Source organism: Macrosteles quadrilineatus, unplaced genomic scaffold, assembly GCF_028750875.1.
Source record: "Macrosteles quadrilineatus isolate MER2022 unplaced genomic scaffold, UCM_ALF_1.0 Scaffold_3__2_contigs__length_128488019, whole genome shotgun sequence".
Lineage (NCBI taxonomy): Eukaryota > Metazoa > Arthropoda > Insecta > Hemiptera > Cicadellidae > Macrosteles > Macrosteles quadrilineatus.
This window is the reverse complement of record NW_026542596.1, coordinates 40,516,099-40,542,496: the sequence shown is the minus strand read 5'-3', so window position 1 is coordinate 40,542,496 and position 26,398 is coordinate 40,516,099. Positions and strand designations below refer to the sequence as shown.

The 26,398-nt window shown below is 38.0% G+C and overlaps 1 protein-coding gene across 1 annotated transcript in view; it reads left to right on the top strand.

The window, feature by feature from the left end:
* Positions 1-26,398, top strand: part of LOC128988328 (rho GTPase-activating protein 20-like) — a 247,851-nt gene that overhangs the window by 21,116 nt on the left and 200,337 nt on the right. Inside the window, exons 2-4 of the mRNA XM_054409512.1 lie at positions 10,686-10,875; positions 16,322-16,515; positions 17,306-17,351. Of these exons, the coding sequence (XP_054265487.1) occupies positions 10,686-10,875; positions 16,322-16,515; positions 17,306-17,351 (430 nt within the window). The remainder of the gene's footprint in view (positions 1-10,685; positions 10,876-16,321; positions 16,516-17,305; positions 17,352-26,398) is intronic.

Sequence of the window (26,398 nt, the reverse complement as noted above, 5' to 3'; positions counted from 1 at the left end):
TTTACCACACGATTGAATATAGTGTCATTTTTGTGTGATGTGTGTAAAATGTTTGCTATAATTTGTTTTCGAGTCAAATCCAATCGATAGTCCAATCGTTAAAATCGTTAAGATTGATTTATATGGAAAATCTATTATAACGATCGATTCAACCGGTGGAATCGTATATCAAAATCCTACATCCCCCAATCTTCGATCATTTACCCAGGTCACATTACGTTTTTTACACAACACGCAGTGCCAATTGTATATCCTCAATGTCTGCAATTTCTCACTGGGAGATATTGTGGTCATTTTCCACACTTATTGCACTTCGCAGGCCGATGAAGACATTCACACACACACACACACCCAGCTGTATAATTGCCATTGACGACGCACACAAGGCCAGAGTGGTGTTTAGCTTGTCCAGTGAGAGCGCGGGTTTTCAGTGACTGATAGTCGCCGTCGCACTTTCACAACTGTTTGTTTGCTTTACTTTCCTGCGATAAAACTTCGAGTCCAGTGCAAGATATAGATAAAATATAATAAGAATATAAAAAGAAAATTTCCACATATATAATCATAACAAATAAGATAAAGAAAACCTTTTAAATATAGTACTCACACAAACCACAAATCCTATGTTTATCAAAATTATAAGCATTAGAAAAAAACCAACACAACCATAGATATAACATACTCCCATAATAGATGTCTCATCTTTATGGATCAGCTGAAGACAATTTTATTGTTAGTTCTGTTCCGTGCACTGTAGAGGGTGTGTTTTGTTTAAAATTTGTTTCATGTTATTTTTTTATTTTTTACCTTAGTTTAACCAAATAAATCGATCTAATCTTTAACAATAACTTAATTCCTAGTTACATAACCAAACAGAAAAAGCACAAATCATGAAATTAACCCTAAAATAAAAGAAACAAGATTTCGTCGACACTAGCCATCCGTGTCATCAAACATGAACTAGACACGAAAAAACGAGTTTCAAAATTTACAATAGGATGAGATGTCTACTTGTGTTGGTTAGTCTATGATAATAAAATGTTCTTTTTGGGCCAATGACGTCATATAGTTACGTTGATGGTCCACGTCGTTTTATGTTTTAATATATGTGGTGCTAACAAGTGTTGTATACCCATACCTTGCTTTTTGCTAGTCAGTTTTGCTGTTGACATTTTATTCTTTATCAACTGCACTATTGGTATATCCAATAGGCTATATCCTACAAGGGAAACGCTAAGGTTCGGTGATATGTGTTCTATGGATCAGATGATAGTTTGATAACCGAATGAACTGAAGATTATGTGGTTTTATAGTCAAGACAATTTATGAAAACCCCCAATGACAGCTGGGTTTATTTTTGAGCTTACAGATGTAAAGCTTTTGGCTTTATTCGGGATCAAACCGGTCACTTTTTAATAACCAAGTGAGTACCTGTAACCATCCTTAAACATGTTCATTTCAGTTTTATAATTTTCATTATTAGCGCTCCTCCCTATGATTTTAGCTCACCACAACACACTAATCAAAAGTGAAAATCACCAATACCCGTGGACCACCCGTTATCCAAACACGGTTGACACGTTATGCACATAACGGTTGCATTTATCGAGTACTTAACCAGTTACATGCAAATAGTGCTAACGAAACTCCGTGGGACTACAACCATAACACACATAATTGCCAACGTAACACCACGACTTTCCCCGCTTTTCCCTGCTAGCTCACCGTGTCCCAACTTTGTTTTTACTCTGTATTTTGGCAACGTCCTTTGTCCATTGTCTGCAGAGTCGGTCGCCTGTTTCAAATTGAAGTAGGAAATCTTGAAGAAGTCATGATTGTGTGTTGAAGTTATTTTGACCATTATATTTCGTCTGTTGGAAAAGAAATTGATTCATTTAGTGCAATGGAAGTAATGTAAATAAGAACATTTTTAACGGTTTGCATGGAAACCAATCAAAACAGTTTACAAGTTTTCCATGGCAACTTTAAAAGTGTGGAAAACAGAGTATCAAGGCATTTTCCCGGAATAAGAAAGGAGGATCCCATGCACATATAGAAATAATGTCTCCAAGAGAAGATTACAGGGCAGTATAGCACCTATAGCACCATAGTGCTAATAAAATGAATAAACAAAACTTGTACTGTTAAAAGACCACTTTTAAAATTCTAAAGAGATGTTGCTTTTTCTTTGTTCTTCCGTTTGGAATCGTACACCCTTTTGGGTCTTTTTCGTCATGTGAAAAAATAAAGTTATTATAATTTTGACATTCTGACAATATTAAAGAAATAATTAAAAAATTGATAAAAACAAAAACGAGATGAGATTTCCAACAGCAATGTCATAGAACTATCTATCCTACTGCAAAGTTTCCGAAAAAGTTAGCATAGATAAAACATCCAAAAGTCCTTTTTATCCGCAACTCAACTCTGTGTCACTGAATTTTGCGCAAATGTTTGTTAGATAACTGTAACTGTAAGACAACGTTGTAAGACAGATAGGTGATCGACAAATACTTGGCACAAACAAAGCATTACGTCCAGAGGCAGTTCAGGAGGTTGCTTTCACCGTGTTTCAACAAAGTCAAAAATAGTACCAAAGACTCCCGCCTTGACGCATCTGCCGAAATCCCATCACCGCACATATGACTTCCTCATGTCACACTTGACGAGTCATTAATCACAATCAACGGGCCAAGTTCACAAAAACTAATAATTTAGAGTTAGAATCTGTCATTGAAAGTTTAAAAACATAAAAACACATGGGTGTAGTTGAATATACGGGTGACCCGTAAGTTAATCAGCCAAATCCACCTCATTGAGCCGTAGAACAAATCCAACCAGAACCAGATAAATGGAAATTCGTTTAATGGGCTGGTTTGCTGCAGCAAGGAAATTTTATACTAAGTTAGTTGTTGGGTCCATTATAGATGTGACAGGTTACAATAAGTTCTTCTTTCAGATTAGCATGATAACAAAATTGGTGTGAAAACTAAATTTTTCCGTTTAAGTTAGTTAGACTGCTTGGTGTTATCACCAGTCGCCTTGGCGGTGTTCTGCGATATGATTGTAGCTGCAACCTGTTGAGCTGTGGTGGGTACACAGATAAGGAACAGCTGACTTGATAAACATGACAAAGATTCGTGGTTTTAGTCGTCTAGGAGTCATTGTCAAGTCATAGTACCCATAGTTTCATGTCCTCTTTTAGTTTTTAGATGAGAGATATTGGGACATGGTATAATTAACAATGGGTTTCCCCTCCAGTTTGGTCAAACGAAATACTGTAGTATTGGTGTATTTGAAAGTAAACTAAGTATATAAATAGTCTAAACCAGTGGTGGTGCTAAGGGGTGGGCCTATATGGGCCAAAGCTCCCTCCCCCATTGCTCCCCCCCCATTGGACCCTGTAAATAATAATTTTAACCTATTTTTCGTCATAAAAACGTAACGGAGGTTTTTGGACACCGTTCTAGACGTTAAACATGGCGTAAAGTTACCAAACGGCTTTAAAATAGCAAATTTTTGGGGGAGAACCCCCAGACCTACTCTTGGCGTATGACATCCCCGTTAGCCCCCCCCCCTGACAAGATGCTATATAACCGTCTCTTGTCTAAATATTTGTCTCCTGCAAATCTCTAGAGCTCCATCTTTCTCGTAAATGGTCAAACTATTGGAAACTCAAAGATTGCTTTTGAACGTACACTCCAGCTCCCTAGACCGTGCATGCACTCCTTCATCACTCCTGCCGCGCATGTTTGATAATAGATTCATCCACATTCCTCATCTGACGGATGGGTTGCGTGATAGAAAACACTACAGTAGCGTGCGTACACCGTGGTAGTCTACCTTGTTATTTGCGCGAAAGCTGCCGTCCGCACTCTTCAACCCGTGTCGCCATGAGGCTATGGTGGCATGAGTCAGTGACATATTTATCCTTCCGGTGACACCTAGTGAATCCTTCTGGCCGGGACCCGGTTGTGAAAGTGAGTCATTGCTTGTTAATGTTGAGGTGCAAGGTGCAAGACCACAACTAGCCAGTCGAATATGAAAATGCAAACAATTTTCCACCAGACGCATCCTCGTAGTGGATCAACCGGGTTTTGGTTTTTAATCAGTCAATAATAGCGTTTTTCAGGACCTAAAAATAATAAAAATTTCGTGATGTCTCGAATCAGGACACAAATATTTGACTAACTAGGGTGTTTTACTCGTTTGATTCTTTCGTTGGTTTGATTAACATGAAACCGAACACCAATTATGGTAATGGAACATCGATGCTTACGATGCAAACCCTAAAGATCCTAGATGGGGATGTCTTACTCTTACTTGAAGTTTAAGTGACGAAGAATTACAGGTCTAAAGAGCGTCCAAAGGAAGAGGGAAGGGTTATAAGAGTACTGTCATATGTTTAGGAGTATCAACCTGAAGAATGGGCACATGTGTGCGTAAAAGATGTTCAAAAATCTTTATAAAGATTGTAAAGACGAATTCATATTGTAAACTCGTGTATAAAATAATTTCTTCACAGCTGAAGTTATCATGTAAAGCGTTTTATATTAAAATTGTTTTTAGGGGAGGGTCCTTTCCTCGAGCCCTGGAAATGATATCATTTTGGTCCGTTAGAATTTCCTGCGGGCTCACATGAAGAGAGTCACTAATGCCGACCAATCTGATTGAGACTGATACTGATTTTGAATCAAATTAAGGCTCTTCCAATCTGCTTCTGGCCAGTTAAGTGATCGACAAATGATCCTCTGTCACTGACACACACGCTGTCACGTGTCACGTCAGTCAGCTGATGTCCTGCAGTCCTGGGCGGTCAGGATCACGCCCTTCCGTCCGTCACGGGTCCGACTCTCACTTACTGTCAACTCTCGTCGGAAGACCAAACTTGCAACATTTCCTTTCTTGTCGATACAACTTCTACATCCTAGAGAGATTGTTCTGTTGGCCTTGACTGAGACTCCCATCAATGAGCTAGCACAGATTAAACCTCATTCCATAATGGTCGAGTCAAAGATGTTGCAGAGTAGAGCAAATATGAGACTACTTACAGTCCACACGCTAAAGACGAATTGAGAGTTTTGAGCTGGTCTTGTCTTGACTCCCATGAGTGTCCCATAGTACAGATTGAACCACATTTTAAGTCGCTAATTAGCCAATTATTAAGAGGTGAAGTAGAGACTACAAATGAAAAGTAAAAGAATTAGTTCAGTAGAAACAGTTTTAACTTTATGGACGACGTGAATGAGAACTGAGAAACGCCACGCCGTCATTGTGACTGGTGCACGTTATCGCTGTGTTTAGTAACAGCTGTTGTTTACTGGAAACATTCAGAGTACATAACATAGTATTGTTAAAGTCTGACGTTTGTTCTACGAGTTGGTTTTTAGGTTAAGTATCCACTTAACGCTCGTAGGCTTTTCAAAATGGTTGAAGTGCCAGTTAACGCAGTTGAAGTAGAAATTACCAGGATTTTAAGTACTGTAACGAGCAATGGTGAAACCGTTCATTACTTTTATAAATACAACTTTTTACACAATTTTTATCACGCTTCCTCAAAAATGAACTTAGTTCTAATGTTAACCATTTATTTCTCGTTACATAAGAAAATGTATACACCTATTTATCCATGTATAACAATATACATATTTGTAAATCATTATTCGTCCTTTAGTAATATAACCAAAGAGTAAATCCTGCGTTTTACTGTTTTCCAAATGAAAGAGATACATTAAGCCGACATCAGCGTTTTTTGGACTTTTTGGACGCCCAAACAAATACCAACGATGCTTCTTCAGATTTTACAAAAGGATGGGAAGTCTACTTGCAATGTCCACAGCAGTGTTGTAATTATTGTTACGCTCAACAATGAACAGCTCTGTCCGGTTTAAGCGATTCCATTGTAACGCAACTATTCTTCGGCTAATTGTGAACGCAATGAGATGAAGTGCAAACTGGTCGAGTGTCCTGTTGCCCTTTCTTGTCTACTACAAAACCACAATAAGCTATGATAAACATTGACGTCCAGTTTATATTGAAGTACAATCTAGAACGGCTAACACCCGATGTAATGTCCCCCGTGATATCACTATCAGACTCGTTATCTCGGGCGTCTAATCGGACGGACGCAGCCACTGGCGCGCGCGAGTAGACACTCTCACAACACTGTCACTTGTCTCCAGCCGTGATAGTAGGCCTATCACATGACAGACACGGTGTCACTCGCACTCTCCCTATCACTATCCGATCCACAGTCAATGACAATTATCTATAATCAATGATTAATATCTATAGTTGATAATTAGTATCCAAAGTCCAAAGATCCAAAGAATCCAAAGATAAGTATCTAAGTCGATGATCAGGATTCAAAGTCAATGATAAGTATCCTATGTCAATTTGTAATATCAAGAATCAATTAAGTATCCATAATCTATTATCAGTGTCCAAAATGGATGAAGATTAGTATCCAAAGTGAAAGTTTAGTGTCCAAAATCATTAATTAGTATCCCAAGTTAATTATTATCATCCAAATTCATTGATAGGTATCCACAAATCAACGATAAGTATCCTAAATCAATTATCATTATCCAAAGTAAAAGAATACATTTAAGAATTAAATGATAATCTGTAATGATTTTTAAAATTCAATGATTAGCATTTCCAAAATCAATGATCAGTATCCAAAGTCTATGACTCCCTTGGTGGTCAAAACGCAATCTTGATCCAAAGTCAATGATAAATGTCCAGACTAATTGATAAGTATGCAAAACCAATAATCAGTATCCAAAGTCTACGATTCCCTAAGAACAAGACTTAAGAACAAGCTTTAAGAACAAAACTCGAACTTGACATTCCGCTGGAGGGCAGCCGAAGATGGACTCGAGCCAACAGTTTGGTTGGCAAACAGTCCAACAACCCAACGACCAACGACCGACACGGTGGCTTGACCCAAGGCCGACCAACCAGCTTTGTCGAACCCGGCCTTGCACACAGTGATTGTTTCCGTATTTCATACATTGCTGGTAATTATCGCTGGGGTAACCGCGTTATAGGTTTTTAACAACGCAATAACGAGTTTCTTTGCGGTGACCAGGATCTTTGTGGTTGTAAATAGAAGGTAGGGCTTTGTAAAGATGTTTTTCGGCTTCCAGTGACATTATATGGATGTAGGACCCAGCTGTCTTGATCATTGGGCTTTTTAAATGGTCCTGGATTATGAATCAGCTGATCTTAGTCAGCAACAGAGCTAAAAATCAAAAAGTTCATTTTGAAAGACGTTTGCTTTAAGATACGATTGTAAAATCGTAAACTATGTTGAAGATAACTTTTGTAAACCAATACGTATAGAGGCTAGGACGTAAAACTACCAAAAGTTGCAAAATCAGTCAAATGGGCCTTTGATGGAGAAATTACGAAACTATGTTTGAATGGTGAATGATTATGGGCTTACAAACATTGCGTCATATCTGTCAACTTAGACGATTCATGATTGCGCAAAGAGCAAAACTGTTTAAATTACGGGGGAACTATTAATCATGAATGCGTTTCTAATAGAATAACAAGTAGAATAATGATCCAGTGTTACTGTTGTCTTTTCTTCTGTAAAAATTAAGGATTTTTTATATTTCTGATCCTGTTCCTTATTCGATTACGAAACAACATGATGAATGTGATAATTCTCTGACGATATTAATTAACTGTAAATATTGTGTAGATATGTTATTTGGTCATGGCTGTTAGTCTAGCTTGTTGTATGGTTAGAATTGATAGAATTGGCTTTGTGTCATCATAATTAATCATATGCTCGTAAAATATACATTCCAAATATATGAAGCAGAATTACCTAGTTTCCCTCCAAAAGAACACAGACATATAACATATTTCTTTTTTTGAGACCCAAGTAAGATATCATACAACAGCAAAACATTGTTAGTCCAGTCAATGAATGATCCAAAAGTAGGTGTAGAGTGCGTGAGCAGGTAACTAAGCGATTCCTTCAGAAACTTGTTCAGGGGGCTTAGGGTGTTAACATACCAAAAGTCCTGACTCCTAGGTGGTGAGCCAGGGGGTGGAGGGGGAAAAAAGGGGGGGAAAAAGGTACGCATTTTGGGTTTTTTGATTATATCTCGAAAACTATCAACTTTTTGTATACTATAGTAAATTATAAAATTGAAGAAGATTAAATTTTCTACATGAAAAGTATATAATGTGTTTATTTTGGCTCAACAGATTACGAGTTATAACTTATTTAATTGATATCTTATTAAAATACTCCTTCCATAAGAAATACATGTAAATTAGTATGCGAAATGGGGCGAATCCTATCCGCCCAAAGGAAATATAACTGATATTCTAGAAATATTGACAAAATTTTCAGTAATTTGACACTTTAATCATGAAATTTTGTCAAAGATTAAAGCGAGGGTGAGCGTTTAAAAATGGGATGATTTAAGGTTTTTTTTATATTTCCAATAAAAAAAACACCAAAACTCGAAATTTTGTTACCTCGCCCTCGCCTTAATTTTGGATCAATTTTAATGATTAAAGTGTCAAATTACTGGAAATTTTGTCAAGATTTCCAGAATATCATTTATATTTCCTTTAGGCGGATAGGATTCGCCCCATTTCGCATACTAATTTACATGTATTTCTTATGGAAGGAGTATTTTAATAAGATATCAATTAAATAAGTTATAACTCGTAATCTGTTGAGCCAAAATAAACACATTATATACTTTTCTTGTAGAAAATTTAATCTTCTTCAATTTTATAATTTACTATACTGTAGTATACAAAAAGTTGATAGTTTTCGAGATATAATCAAAGAACCCAAAATGCGTACCTTTTTCCCCCCCCTTTTTCCCCCCTCCACCCCCTTGCTCACCACCTAGGAGTCAGGACTTTTGGTATGTTAACACCCTAAGCCCCCTGAACAAGTTTCTGAAGGAATCGCTTAGTTACCTGCTCACGCACTCTACACCTCATTCCTTGACTGGACTATGTTACAAAAACTACTGTAAGAATAATACTGTAACATCACCTTCGCTAACGGAAGCTTTATAAAAAGTGTATCAAAACGGATGTTCTTTATTAAACATGAAGGGAAAGCTGCCCTGCGAATAGCTGAGGAAAAGGAGGGGAGGAATGGCGGCGTAATAAACCATTGATAATAATTAGCGTCCAGCGAGACTCAAGACCAGTTTATGTGCCAAGGTCGACCAGGAAATGCCGATACCACCTGTATTGCAGACAGTGGACTGCTCTCACGTGGGCAGATGTTTACACACTACAACCACATCACCTGTATTGCAGACAGTAGACTGCTCTCACGTGGGCAGATGTTTACACACTACAACCACGACACCTGTATTGCAGACAGTAGACTGCTCTCACGTGGGCAGATGTTTACACACTACAACCACGACACCTGTATTGCAGACAGTGGACTGCTCTCACGTGGGCAGATGTTTACACACTACAACCACGACACCTGTATTGCAGACAGTAGACTGCTCTCACGTGGGCAGATGTTTACACACTACAACCACATCACCTGTATTGCAGACAGTAGACTGCTCTCACGTGGGCATATGTTTACACACTACAACCACGACACCTGTATTGCAGACAGTAGACTGCTCTCACGTGGGCAGATGTTTACACACTACAACCACATCACCTGTATTGCAGACAGTAGACTGCTCTCACGTGGGCAGATGTTTACACACTACAACCACATCACCTGTATTGCAGACAGTAGACTGCTCTCACGTGGGCAGATGTTTACACACTACAACCACATCACCTGTATTGCAGACAGTAGACTGCTCTCACGTGGGCAGATGTTTACACACTACAACCACGACACCTGTATTGCAGACAGTAGACTGCTCTCACGTGGGCAGATGTTTACACACTACAACCACATCACCTGTATTGCAGACAGTAGACTGCTCTCACGTGGGCAGATGTTTACACACTACAACCACATCACCTGTATTGCAGACAGTAGACTGCTCTCACGTGGGCAGATGTTTACACACTACAACCACATCACCTGTATTGCAGACAGTGGACTGCTCTCACGTGGGCAGATGTTTACACACTACAACCACATCACCTGTATTGCAGACAGTGGACTGCTCTCACGTGGGCAGATGTTTACACACTACAACCACATCACCTGTATTGCAGACAGTAGACTGCTCTCACGTGGGCATATGTTTACAGACTACAACCACAACATCTGTATTGCACACGGTAGACTGCTCTTATGTGGACAGATGTTTACAGACTACAAACACAACATCTGTATTGCACACGGTAGACTGCTCTCACGTGGGCAGATGTTTACACACTACAATCACATCACCTGTATTGCAGACAGTAGACTGCTCTCACGGGGGCAGATGTTTACAGACTACAAACACAACATCTGTATTGCACACGGTAGACTGCTCTCACGTGGGCAGATGTTTACACACTACAACCACATCACCTGTATTGCACACGGTAGACTGCTCTCACGTGGGCAGATGTTTACTGACTACAAACAAAGAACCTTAACAGATTAACAGATGTTAAGAGATTACAACAAAATCACCTGTATTGCAGCCTACTTACTTACTACACATCTCCCTTCAGTTTCTTTGTTATACCCTTGACAAGCCTCTTGTTTGTTCCAGATGTACAGCAGGTCCCCAGAGACCGTTTGTGGGATGATCTCCATGTTGCTGGCCGAGTACTGTGTCGTCTCCCCCAGATTGACTCTGGCCGGGTCCAGTGCTGAGGTCGACCCCACGGCGGACGTCGCGCTTCTAGAGGGCGACGTCCTAATAGTGGAGGAGGGCTTCTGGATCAGAGATCGCCGCGGAGGTGAGGCTAAAGAGGCAGTTGTAGACCTTAAGTATTTAATTTTTTTATGTTGTGGTATTCTAGAAATATTATAATGAATGTGGTTCATATTTTAGCTTATATATTTTGATGAGTGGCAATCTTGAATTTTGGTTTTATAACTAATGTCGACTTTAAAACAGTTGTCGTGGAGTTAAGTTTGTTCTAGTTGAACTAAATATAAATGTGGAAGCGTGAAAGAGGTTTTATTTTTTACAATTAAGTACCTATTTCAGTTTTAGTCAACATAGGTAATCATTTTGTTAATACAGTCTTTTTGTTAAACAGTCTTTTTGGAACTTTTGTGGCTTTGCTTCCTGCGTCTCACCCTGATGACATACATGTACATAAATTGGTTGTTAAAGTAAAAGTCAGTTGCACCATGTACGCGTCACAAAACTGCCAAACACGGTATGTTTCAAAAAATCATAACAAGAGATATTTATTGTTTACAAAGAAACAGGTGGTACCACTGCAATAAGCTATAATTTCATATTATGATGCCAAAATAATTTCGATATAGTTACATAAGATCTCACAACAACAAAAACAAATCAATCTTTTTTTCGTGTTCGGAAGTGGCAGAGCGACTATAATAGTCGCAGTTGTAAAAGACATTTTGTCATTGACTATTGGATACTGAGTTGTATTAATGAAATTCATGAAATTCTGTGTATTGTGGTATTTAATTCGTTTAGATTGTACCACTGGTGCAGAAGTTATCAGCTGTTACTTTTCGTGAATATTTGTCTGACTTACTAACCTCAATCTCTGTTGACCAACAACTAACAAGTCGAGTTTTGGTGTGATTTTACTTTAGGTAGGTATTAGTTAACATCATGATTATAAGCTGTAAATTTGTAAATGCTTGGATTTGATATTATTTATTGTATCTTGACTGAAATGTGACATTACTTTCAGAAACTTGAGACACAATTTTTAGCCGGTTTTTTAGAACTTTTTTGTTTGTTTACTATCAACGAATAACGCGGGTTTTACTGTGACTTGATCACTTTGAATGATATTTATTAGTTGTAAATTTGTAGATATTTAGTTCGTAAACTGTTTCTTGAGCATAGACTTACTAAATTTGAGGTTTGGGACATTACATTTAGCCCGTTTCTGAAACATTTCATCATAGCAAAGACAAGATTTGAACGCCACATGGAAAAGGCATAGCAGCATTTTATATAAAACACTATAAAATATTTATTTATTTATATTTGCCTTTATTAGATAGGAGAATAAATTAACTTACATTTTCTATAGCTGGTATATGGGTTTCATATGTATGAAAAATTATATACATGTTTGAATAACAACGTTTTTTTTTCGAAACAAATATAAAGATTTGTAAAAGTCATAAAGATTTATAGTAATGATAATTTTCCATGAACAATTGTTACTTCATTTAGTCTCTTATGTTACTGTCTTTAAAAAAATGTACACTTTTACTAGATTTATTGGAAAAAAACTTATTTGATTTTAGTTTGAAATGCCTAGCGCAAAATCGTGAAAATTGCCATCATTTGGTTTTCAGGTTTATCACCAAAAGTTATCAGCATAACTTACTAAAACAAAATGGTAATTGAAATATTTTTACATTTCCATGTAGGGAAATAAGTTCCAAACATATTGTAATATTTAGAACTTCACATAAAGGTTTTTTGGTTCATACAGCAAAGTTTAACTTTCAACATTTCAAAATCTAATAACAATTTTTTTCTACCTAATGCCATTGTTCTAAATATTTATTTTATTGCCATTTTAATATTCTTCATTTCATTAGGAACAATTATTCAAGTATACGGTTCAATAGGTTTGCTCTGTTGGTTTAGTTTGTATGAGTTTTCGAAAATATTACTGCAAAATCACCAAAAATGCCTTGCCACTACAGAGTTCGCCCATTGCCAGTTGGAGGGTTAAAAATGCAGTTTTAAAGACTTATGGGTTTCAAAACTCAAATATAATATTTACCCAATAAATGCAAGAAAGTGTTCAAGTTGTTGTTTCCCAGCTATGGTACACATTGATTAGTTAGTCCAATAAATGATATTCGATAGATTATTGAAAGCTTAATAACTATCGGCGCAGATTTGGCTTCTACCGGCTGCAACAAAAAATAGACAAACCAACAAAATTCATACAGTTTTGTCTAATTGTCTTTTATAAAAAAAAAAAACTTAACTACTGTCTGTCGTTCTACAATCTGATTAGACGCCTGCAGGAAGCACACCTGCAACACGCCCAACAGTCTTGCGTTTGTGTTGCCGTAGTAGTTTATACGGCGTTGGACAATGCTTAGCAGATGTTTTTGCTGCGTTTTCCTATGTTTATCTGCAATTTATGTTAAGCAGCATGTTTATTATATGGTAATATGGTGTTATAACATATTAAGCATGAGTTTAACAGTTTGTATTACATTTAAAAGTTTTTCAGCATTATTATACGTTGCTGAGAAACATTTATAGGAGTTTTCAAATCAATAATAATTTGCCTAGTAAACTTATTTTCCTTGGTTTTCCAATATTGCGCCTTTAATACTACAGAAGTTGTCCCTTTCGTGTACACTATGTAAGCCAGTTTCAAAGATTTGTAATTTGTTAAACCATACGAAAAACTTGTTTCATGTACATAGTTACATATTTGTAATAATTAGTTGTGATGAATAATTAATTACATTTTGTTTTCAACTATAGTTTTTTACTTGACAAATTTTTCAAAATAAAACTTTAAATACCTACATGAAATGTTTCTTAGTACTTTTTATTATTATTAAAACCACGGAGTTTAGTATGTATATGGAGTTAGTTGGTTTTAGTTATTTTTTAACTCCTTCCTATTCTTTTTCTTAACAACCTTTTCTCACTAAACACTATCATAAATAGATTAGGTGATAAACTACGTACGAAGTACATAACAAGTACGAAAAATTTAGACACACAATTGTTTACCTGACAAGCGCCTTCAATATATTCTGTGACACAGAATACACACTGTTCCGTTGTAATGCAAGCATGTAGAAATTGAAGGCGACCATTAATCTCCACAGCTCCAATACTGTACATCTTTAATATTTTAGACTATATTGTATAATTTGGCAAAATATTCTTTTACTCATGATTCAATAACTGTAGTACATTTTTTTAAATCTATACTTTATACAAGGCAAAACCTCTCCCTTACTCGTTGTTCACTAGGTCTATATCTTAAAAACCACAAGTCATAAGAACTCAAGAATTGGAATGATGATTCCAATAATTAAGCTTAATTATTAAGCTCAAGGTGTGCAATAAGATGCGTTTTCGAGAAATTCCATGGCTCTACCCCAGTGGCCTTTAAAGTCCCCATATTATCCTTATAGAGAAAAGATTTGTTTATATTTGAACAAATGAATATTTTGGAATTTGATTGAACAGCTGGTGGTATTTATTTTGTTAAAATGAAAATATTTGCATTATTTTGTGACTTGAAAATTTGTCTATTTACTTCATAACACTTTCGATAAATGAATTTTAAAATCAGGATAAGTACACTATTTGATGTGGTTTTAAGATCTGTGTTTCTCAACAACTGAATAACAGTATATTATTTAATGTGTTCAGAATATTAATGTCAAAGGAACGACTATTAGTCCAGTCAAATGGGTTTTACAAATGTGTTGAAGTGGAAAGTTTATAGGTAGGCCTAATTGTTTTTAATGCTTACTTTATACTTTTGGGGCTGGTGAACACGAATCTGTAGTTGTCCAAACAATATTTATTTTGGCAAATGTGAGAAGAAGGAAAATGTAAACAATCATTATAGCCCTAAACTAAAGAAAACAAAAAAAATTTGTGTTTTCCAATGGACCGATTTTTGGCCAACTAAGCACTGCGTAGTACTGTAGAGTTGTACGGGTATCCTCTCCGTCGCTCCGGAGCACTCACACCCCAACAGTACCAGATGATGTTGTATCCCAATATTACTGTCTTTTGTTGTTGTACAGATGCGGACCCGAGGTACCGGGTGTGTGAGGAGTGGAACAGAGACGAGGAGCGCTACGTGGAGGCGCTGCGTAGTGCTGTAGAGTTGTACGGGTATCCTCTCCGTCGCTCCGGAGCACTCACACCCCAACAGTACCAGATGATGTTGTATCCCTATATTACTGTCTCTTGTTGTCGTACAGATGCGGACCCGAGGTACCGGGTGTGTGAGGAGTGGAGCAGAGACGAGGAGCGCTACGTGGAGGCGCTGCGTAGTGCTGTAGAGTTGTACGGGTATCCTCTCCGTCGCTCCGGAGCACTCACACCCCAACAGTACCAGATGATGTTGTATCCCTATAATACTGTCCCTTGTTGTCGTACAGATGCGGACCCGAGGTACCGGGTGTGTGAGGAGTGGAGCAGAGACGAGGAGCGCTACGTGGAGGCGCTGCGTAGTGCTGTAGAGTTGTACGGGTATCCTCTCCGTCGCTCCGGAGCACTCACACCCCAACAGTACCAGATGATGTTGTATCCCTATACTACTGTCTCTTGTTGTCGTACAGATGCGGACCCGAGGTACCGGGTGTGTGAGGAGTGGAGCAGAGACGAGGAGCGATTCGTGGAGGCGCTGCGTAGTGCTGTAGAGTTGTACGGGTATCCTCTCCGTCGCTCCGGAGCACTCACACCCCAACAGTACCAGATGATGTTGTATCCCTATATTACTGTCTCTTGTTGTTGTACAGACGCGGACCCGAGGTACCGGGTGTGCGAGGAGTGGAGCAGAGACGAGGAGCGCTACGTGGAGGCGCTGCGTAGTGCTGTAGAGTTGTACGGGTATCATCTCCGTCGCTCCGGAGCACTCACACCCCAACAGTACCAGATGATGTTGTATCCCTATATTACTGTCTCTTGTTGTTGTACAGACGCGGACCCGAGGTACCGGGTGTGCGAGGAGTGGAGCAGAGACGAGGAGCGCTACGTGGAGGCGCTGCGTAGTGCTGTAGAGTTGTACGGGTATCATCTCCGTCGCTCCGGAGCACTCACACCCCAACAGTACCAGATGATGTTGTATCCCTATATTACTGTCTCTTGTTGTTGTACAGACGTGGACCCGAGGTACCGGGTGTGCGAGGAGTGGAGCAGAGACGAGGAGCGCTACGTGGAGGCGCTGCGTAGTGCTGTAGAGTTGTACGGGTATCATCTCCGTCGCTCCGGAGCACTCACACCCCAACAGTACCAGATGATGTTGTATCCCTATATTACTGTCTCTTGTTGTTGTACAGACGTGGACCCGAGGTACCGGGTGTGCGAGGAGTGGAGCAGAGACGAGGAGCGATACGTGGAGGCGCTGCGTAGTGCTGTAGAGTTGTACGGGTATCCTCTCCGTCGCTCCGGAGCACTCACACCCCAACAGTACCAGATGATGTTGTATCCCTATACTACTGTCTCTTGTTGTTGTATAGATGCGGACCCGAGGTACCGGGTGTGCGAGGAGTGGAGCAGAGACGAGGAGCGCTACGTGGAGGCGCTGCGTAGTGCTGTAGAGTTGTACGGGTATCCTCTCCGTCGCTCCGGAGCACTCACACCCCAACAGTACCAGATGATCTTTGAGCCTACAGCTACTCTGGCGTCTGCTTGTGCTATACTACTGCATCAGGTGGGTTTCATTATTACAAACCTCAAATAATGAAAAGTAGTTGTTTATACCAGATATTTCGTCTCAGATGTGACATGTTTTTATACAAGATCGGGTTTCGGATCCTATCATATCCGTCATTATCATACAATTATCTGCTTGGCTAAGTAAATGAATAAGGCACGAAGAAAACATAGGAAATGAGTAAAACACGAAATTTACAAGTTGCTAGGCTTAATTTTTAATTGTAGTCACTGACCGTAGACCGTTCCAGAATGTTCTCTTGTGTGAACCGATAGAAAATAGGTAATTATCAGTTATTTGTTTAGTATTTTACCAATAGTTAATACAAGTATACATCACATCATAAATATTGGAAGAGTAATGGCATGGATCATAGACATAAACTAATTACATCACTGGCCAAAAGTAAATGGAGCTGTCATTCAGTGACGTCATTTGTTTATGTCTAGCTGTAACTTAATTTAGAATAAGTTAGTGTGCTAATGTTAGTTGCTGATTCTGATCAAATACGTCACTTTTTCTACCAAATCAAACTGAGAGGATAAAGCAACAATGGAATTTTTCGTGTCACACCAACAATAATAAAAGTAACGAAAAATCATGGGGATATTTCTATTTTGACAGGTGTCCATACTGTGAATAGCTCATTCAACTGTGTCCTATCAGATTTTTTTTAAACTCTAAACTACTAAAATAGTTGTTAGATTTATCTATGACTGTACATTTACAACCCCTGCGACTAAATATACCTATACATAAAGTCACTTATTGAGGAATGTTTTCACAGATGAAAAACGTGCTGCTGACATGGGACAGTCGTACTTCTACAGTGGGTAAGTGTAGGCTTAAATCAACGATATATTTATTTTTTAGATGTTATTTATGTAATGTTTCCATGTTATTGGGTGTTGGACACGACCTGGATAGCTTTAGAATAAATTAAGAATAGTACATTATCCAGTGACCTATTTAAATGCACTATCAAACAACTAAGTAATGCTAAATGTCAAGAACAAAAATCATAAATTTCGGTTGGACTCAAAGATGTTTACTATAATAGTGTATTTGCGCCCAATATATTACTATTTGTGTAATATTTATATGTTATGTTTATAAAGCCTAAAACTACTATACCGTATTATTGATTAATGCATTTATTTGGGCATGGACAACCAAATAGACACTGTTTCGCCTTTTTTGAAACCCTGACGAGTTGTAAACATGGATTGTACAAAATTACACTAACTATTGATTGTCTATTGATTGAGATCGTTGAAAAATATAGCCAAACGAGGAAAAAATTGCCATTTAATCTAACCACGTAAACCATAAATATTTTAATAGTCTATATGTTTCTACATCTAAATAATCTTCATCAACAAAATACTGATGACTATTTCCGCTGCAAGCGCAACATGGCCAAAGCTTGCAAAACATAAAAAAGTTTAAGGAAAAGTTACAAATAAGAAACTAAACGCGAACATAATACGAAACGAGAAAATGATCACGAAGTGGTCCCGACGGTGGCTGAACCTATCAAAACCTACAAATAATAAATCTTAGCGTCTCCAAACAATCAAATAGTTCCATTCAATTCCCTTTAGTCAGAAACAGTTTAAAACATTCAACTCATTATATGACAATCAATAACGACGGTGACTGTACAAAAACATTGTTTACTTTTCGATCCCATCTTCAACAGTTAATTACTCCAGAGGTCTTTGGATATCTCCGGAGGTCTTTGGATATCCTCGGAGCTCCTTGGAAGTCTTGGACAGGCGATCAGCTGTGAGTTATGACCCTATCGTCCGTCATTCCAGCTGTTATTAGATGGTAATTTCTATTAATCTGCCGACAGACAATGGGAAATGATTTACTGACGGTGATATCGGCTCTGACGCGGGAATCGATTTAGTTTCTCGTAATTAAAGATAAGTCGTCTCGGAGCTGGGAAGGTCAAAACCAGAACCACTTTCTCTCTCGTCTGGTTTTTGCCAACAGGCGTGCATAACCCGGTGATAAAGCGAATCGGGCGTGATGTGTGCAGAAGTGTTTTTATCGCTAATGTAACAATTAATTGTTGACGTTGTCGTCAAGTTGCAGTAGGCTGAAAACCCTTCTGTGGATGTTTCAGGATTTTTTTCCAGCCTTGTCCTCTTCAACCTATTACTGTAATTGGTGTTTTTACGTCTATGCAATCCACAACTCGCTGAAATCTAGTTTCAAATACCACATAAATGCCGTATATCAAATGTTTATTTTCAGGCTCACTACTATATGTTTTGTCGCTTCAATTGAAGGTGATCACGAATAATAAATTTACAATACATTCGTACACGCACTAAAGAAAATAATCCATATTACTGAACGGACGAAATGTGATCGGGTGGAATTAAAATATAAATTACTTGCTCTACACGAGTTTTAGCACTCAAATGCAATAACTAAACTCTCAAGAAAGTTGTCTAGCGAAATACGAATTTTCCTGAGGTAGTGGCTGTCACAAAACATGTTTTTAGTCCTATTAGTATAAGTCCCTATTTCCAAAATTTAGTTAAAATCCATCCACTGAAATTCGATTTATATTACAGACAGACAAACAGACATTGCTCGTTTAGAGAATAGGATATTATCAAAATTCAGATGATACAAATACAAGCCCTAAAGGAAAATATCGAAACGGCAATGTTTCTATGTTATAACAGTTCTCGTTGCAGTACTGTAGCTGTAGAAAACTGTATGTTCCTAATTTGAATAAAAACGTAGATACTTTCTAGACTGTAGGCGTCAACCGTCGAAGCAGACACAAAGATGAAGATTCGACATAAATATATGTATTCAAATAGATTTTTCTGACGTAGGTACTAGACAGTGGAAATTCCATCCCCATGTTAAGTTGTCACCAGTTTTTAAATCCAAATCGTCGTAGTTGATATGAGCCATTGACAGATTGTTCTGATCTAAATCATTAATTTCTGCTCAACACAAGATCTTTTGTACTAAGTCAACCCTGTAGAACTACTTATTTTAAGCTGCAGCAACTATTATGACCAATTAACTAGGTACATCCGCAACATAATAAAAGGTACAAAATAGAATTTTAGACACCAGCGCAATCCGTGACTGGCTCACACAACTATGTTCGTGTTCGATAAAAAATTTGTGACAGCTGGTCCATATAGATGGGATGTCTACTTCAGTATCCAATAGTAGACATTCCATCTCCATGTTAAAGTTGTAGCCAGGTTTTTAATCAAATTTGTCTTAATTGATTTGAGCCACCTACAGATTGCGCTGATCTAAATGACTAATTTCTGTTTAGTACACGATGGTTTTTACCAAGTAAAACTGATGGACCGACTTATTGTGAGCTATAGCAACTGTTATGACTCATCAACTATATCAGTAACAATAGATAACGTCGAAAATAGAATTTTAGACACTAGCGCATTCTGTGACTGGCTCACACAACTACATTCATTTTTAGTAAAAAGTTGGCAACAGCTGGTCCTTATAGATGGGATGTCTTCTTCAGTATCCAATAGTCAATGGAATGGTTATTTGATTTATAACTCTATCAGTTGACAATGCTGAGTGTAATGTGAGGTTGCAATCCCAGAATTCCTCCACGAAAGTAATGTCGCCAGTTACCTCCATTCACCCTCGGTCGAGTGGATTGACTGACCTTTTTGAAAGACACTAAATTGGCCAATAATACGAGTTTGTCGGTTGACAGGTGGCCGTGATCTTTACAAATCAGTGCAATGTTGTGGAATCCAAACTGGGTATTGGTTAGTGCAAGAGCATTGTGTCATTGAAAACTGCATAGAATGTAACATCTAGTACTAACGAAGGGTCGGTCGTAAACTATATTAAATGTAGACAACTACAAGTTTTGTGATATAAATGTAAAACATAAAAAACATAGTGGTAAATATCTCGCTAATGGGATGTTTTAGGATAAAAGGTTATTCTTGATTTTCGTTTTAATTTGACTCATTAAACCTATTGTTGGTTTTACTTACGGGGCACTCTGTATAGATAATTTTTACTTTCAACACGAACGTTGATTAAAGATTGCAACACTTTAGTATGCGTTTTGTGTTGCTTGTGGTTCAGCCATTACCTATCCTGGCCTATCATAAACTAGCCAAAGTACAATACATCTTGTAGGTTTACCTGATTTCTAAGTGGGACAGTCAGTCCCACTCCGATCCCTCATTAGTGCTGATACTGACTGTCCAGAATCGGAAAACCGGTCAAATCCCAAGTAAAATGCATTGTTTGAAAAAAATATTTAACTAATCTATATAAATTAGGCCTGCTTCGTGAATATTCACCCCGACTCTTCATTACTGCTGGGACTGACTGTCCTCGGCTGAACAGCAAAGGACAATTTTGACCTTGGAACTGAACGTCCATCAACCCACAGATCAATGAATGACAGAGAAATCTTATCTTAACAACACTCTAACTGGGAGGTTTATTGTTTTGTGATGGAGATGTGGTGTCGAGTTCATTCCCGTTATCCGCAGACAGTAAAGATGTAGGACGGAGGCGTGTATTGCGCTTGCGTTGTTGCCATTGGTATTTACACAGCTGGAGCGCTGGAGGTGTTAGCCAAAGGTATTGATGATGGAATGAGATTAACCGATGAAAAGAGAGGTCAATCAACTTCAGTCTACGAGGATGAATGGGCTTTTAATGATGTTGCGCTAGGGTATTTGAACTCGAGCGAGTATAGTATAAAACTAGCTGTGTACCCGTTCTACGCACGGGGATCTTATAATATTCAGTTGAAACCTTCTTATATAACGAACAGCAGTTGGTTTGCATATTTTAAGATATGCTGGCCAAACTATTATACATAGCTTCATTTTATGTTGTTTTTTGTTGTTCCGGATCGGTATGACAATCAATAAAAGGTTAAATTACCTCTGTGTCTGCCGGTCGATCCTATAACGGTAGGCTTACTTTTATTTTTACTATCTGATCTCGTTTGCATGGCTCAATCACGTCCTGGTTGAAGTTCGTTCGCTACGCTCACTCACCTGTATGTTGGAGCTCGTTCGCTGCGCTCACTTTCCTTCAGGTTAGCTCGTTCGCTACGCTCACTTGCCTTCAGGTTAGCTCGTTCGCTACGCTCACTCGCCTCCAGGTTGCAAATTAGCTGTTGTCATAAATGTAAAAGAAATAATAGTGCTAGTGCTGCACCCTGTTGGTAATCCTTGTAACTTTAATGCTATTGAACATCACAGAACAGAACCAACTTGTTTAATTGAAACAGCTGTTAAGATTCAATAATTTCATTTCTCATAAGGTTAACATGGGCTTCCAGAAATTCCACGTCAAAAATCGACAAAAACTTGATTTTCAAGGGTTTACTGTTAAATATCTAACTGTCTCATATTCGATGAAATACGTCTAAAACCATCTCATATATGTTTAGTATTTGGAAAATAAGTTTCAGGCGGGACAGTGCTATAGTTATTGAGGAGTAGTTGTAATAAAGTGCGTATTTTAGCGTTACCAAGAGAATGACAGATAGACAGACAGACAGACAGACAGACAGACAGACAGACAGACAGACAGACAGAAATTGAGATAAGGTTTGATTCGGTTTCTCTGACCTATGAAATGTAAAAATAACCAAAAAGTTCATTATTCTAAGCAATGTACAGACAAAACTCTAATTTTATTTATATAGATGTGCCACCTTTAATATTGTGGTATCCGTATGTACTTGAAATGATAGTGTACATTTTTGTGCCTGTGTTGTCATAATGAGTTTTCGGAGTTTGTCTTCGATTGGAACCGACAATGACGATGATTAGAAAAATTCAATCACTGTTGTTACTTCATTCGTATTCCTCTATTGGATCTGATGACGATTGGAGTGTCCAATCGAAATTGATCACCACTCCCCATTTTTGTATGTTTTTCATGTATTGTGAGTCAACAGTACAAGTGTAAATACAGTATATGTTTTGAGTGCTATTAGACGTATTTTGACCTACTTTCAGATCATCCATATTAGTAATATGTACGATATTATAGAAATGTATAGTATACATGTTCATCTATTGTCAAAGTTCTGGAAGTCATATTTTATACATACTATCCAAAACATGTAAAATGGATAAAGAAGCTGATCATGATTGTGACAAACCATGCTTTACTGCTGACAAGAACGATGTTATTGCTAGCAATAGATCTTAATTAATGTCACTGCTTTCCTAGCCATAGATCTAACTAACAATAACTCTGTTATTGCATTGCATATCTAACAATGACTGGTATTTCTTCGCTTGCAATAGACCCAACAATGACTTTGCTATTGCTTTGCTAGCAATATATGTAACAATAACTCTGCTATTGCTTATCCAGCAATTTACCAAATAATAACTCTTGTTATTGCTACAACAGCTACCACCACCTAAAAAACTTGTTTTAATTGCTAAGATAATAAAAACTTGTCTTAATCTTAATACTTGGCTTAAAATACCTACTTTGTATGGTCACCATTTCATTGAAAAGAATTAAAAGTATTAAGTAATTAATATGCTTTCGATCCTAATCTAGGTAAATTCATGTCCTAGAAGCCTTTTGCGAAAAGTTAGCTAACTATTCTATCAAAGATATTTGCACGGTAACAAGGCCAAAGTGTAAACCGCATTCCCACACAAAAAAAAAAACACCAAAACAGAAAATAAATTCGATACACTAATCGAAAACTAAAGAGAACAACTGTGTCTCGTCAGCCGGCAATAAGAGCATCACAGAGTGTTATGATGAAGCTGTTCTATATGCAGGAATGTGGGGCACATCCCGGCCCCTCATTGGCTGCTTCTGGATCATCCGTAACCCTTGTGTCACCGGATTAGGCGGAGGTAAGACGACAGCCCTGCTGTACTTCTCCGTTCCGTCTTATTACTCTAATAACCTTTACATGTTTCCTGGTTGTCCAATGGGGATTTGGGTGATCCGTAGTCAATGTCACCGGGACAGGTCGGGTTGGGTAATAGATTGAGTAATTGGAGTGAAGTGTCATTGTAAGTGGGTAAAATGGGGGTTTTACGTCGATTTAATACATAATTTGCTCAAAGAAATGTTGAGCTAGGTAGATTAGAGTTACAGTGCTCGCCTACTGCAGTAGTTAGATAATCCTCCTAGGTTAGAACGTAACGTAGCCAGTTCGATCTTGAGAAAACTCAATAGTTTTTTTTATAGGTAAAAACTGAACATACTCTATTATTAGTATTATTGTCTATCTTTGGCCATTGGACTTTTAAATACTTGGGTGTGTACTTTGTCCCGTTTTATAAACTGACTATTTAGCAAAGCCAAACTTATACGAAAACTTACTGCAAACGTCTGTGCAAATTTATGTTACAGGGTATTTTGTTTAAGACAACCCAAATTGCAAGAACTAAGAGCCACTGTTTAAGGACAAAGCTATAATAGCTCATAATTTGCTATACGAGTACATGAAATTATTACCGATCAGTCACTGCATTGTTGTCTACAAGGTTTTAGTAATTACTAGCTGTAACCCGCGGGCTTTGCCCCGTTTAACTTCTTAATTTTCAAAATGATCTCGTTCGCATGGCTCAATCACGTCCTGGTTGAAGATCGTTCGCTACGCTCACTCACCTTTAGGTTGGACCTCGTTCGCTACGCTCACTCACCTTTAGGTTGGAGCTCGTTCGCTGCGCTCACTTGCCTTCAGGTTAGCTCGTTCGCTACGCTCACTTGCCTTCAGGTTAGCTCGTTCACTACGCTAACTCGCCTCCAGGTTGAATTTCGTTCGCTATGCTCACTCACCTTTTGGTTGCAAATTAGCTGTTGTCATAAATGTAAAAGAAATAATAGTGCTGCACCCTGTTGGTAATCCTTGTAACTTTAATGCTATTGAACATCATAGAACAGAACCAACTTGTTTAATTGAAACAACTGTGTGATTCATTAATTCCATTTCTCATAAGGTTAACATGGGAAACTCCAGAGCCACTGGGGCGGAGCCGATTGGACGGATCACGAAATTGATGGTCTATAAACCTATTCCATGAAATTCTACACGTATGTACCAAGTTTCGTGGCAATCGGTTCAGCGGTGTCTGAGTTTATCACTGCCAAACAAATATATATATATACAAACATCCTCTTTTATACTTATAGATTGTAAACAAGATTCAACATGGTGTTTTCAAAAGCTCAAAGTAGTGTATGTATTGTGGAAAACATTAAAATTAAATCGTTATTGGTTTTATGCCTGGAAAGGTTTAAAAATTATGTTTCCAGGTGTAACTAACTGTTCTATAAACTTGTTGAAAATTTAACGAAACGGGATCTGTAGAAAACAAAAAACGTAGGCCTACAATGCATAAGGTTTGAACTTGCGGAAGTGACGTGAAATTTATTTTGAATACCCATTTGAGTCGTATTTTCAAAAGATTACATTTAACACTAAACCGAATGGGAAACAATACAACAATGCATATCAGCTGATCAGCAATGAAGTAAAGGATACAGGGCTACCGACATATGAACCTTTTTTTCCTTTAAAAGCGTCTCTTGGTACTTGTAATTTGGGTTGAGTAAAAAAACACCCTGTGCTATCAAAAACTAAGAGGTAATATATAATTTTGACAATAGTAGGTAGTTTGTAAGCATCTAATTAAACTAAGATTTGTCCGAATGAAATAAATGCTACAGCTGGTCCATAGATGGGATATCTACCCCATTATTAATAAGTCAATGATTCTTTATCCCCACTTTCCTCATATTTGAGTTAGATAACACCTAGTTGCATCCCTGTTCATGTACTTCTACCATTGAGTCCTTGGGTTGTTGGTTCAGATCCTACCAATCACCAATTAATTGCGGAGATTAACTGCGGACCAATCACAAACTATGCGGAGATGCTATAACTTATTGGATAGGAGCCTACCTGTCGCAGTAGGTCTACGTTTTAGTATAAACAAGTTTTGAAGTTTAATAGAACGGTCCAAAGTTTGGAGATCTAACTCCACGAATATAATTTCACCGGATATTCATCCCGGAAACATTAGCCGGAGTTTAGTCAACAACTTTAATCCCTCGTATCTACTGGGAGCGGCGGGTTGTCGAAAATCCTTACATCACGTAGCTGGAGGCTGCCGAAGAAAGTGGCGGCCCCCAGTCTGTGCCGCGCGTCTCTACCGGTCAGCTGTTCAATATCAGCTGTTTATTACTGATTTTAGCGGGAGATTAACAACGCGATAACGCGTTAAAGTTATCAAACTCGGTTAGTGATTCCACCATCAGCCGTTTGTTACTTTGGAAGGAGATTGACGATGTGATCACGCGCTTTATGGTAAAGTTTTCAACTCGGTTAGTACCCTACTCGGTACTCTCAGCTGTTTTTGCTTTTGGCAGGTGATAATCGTTTTCCGTAATCACGTGAAGTTATCAAACTCGGTTGGTGATTACATTATCAGCTGTTTATTACTGAACACGGCAAGAAACTGTTTCCGTGATCCTTTGATAAAATTGTCAGGCTTGATTACTGTTTACACTTGGTTAATGATTCTGCTAGCAGCTGTTTATTTACTAATTATGGCGGGAGGTTATGCCTTTCCGTAAAAGTGGTATCATTATCAAACTCGATTAGTGTTTACCCTTCAATGGATTGCATTGTGTTACGTAAGTAATGAGATTCATACATTTATTTATAGCTTTCCTGTAGATTTATGATTGAAATACAATCACGAACTTTAATATTTGCATGATGAAATAGTTGGATATTTAAAACTGTTAATTACGATTTAATTTATACGAGAGGTCGTCCAGTGGTCGAAACTCGACCAAAAATATGTAATTTAAACTTACTCACTTCTCT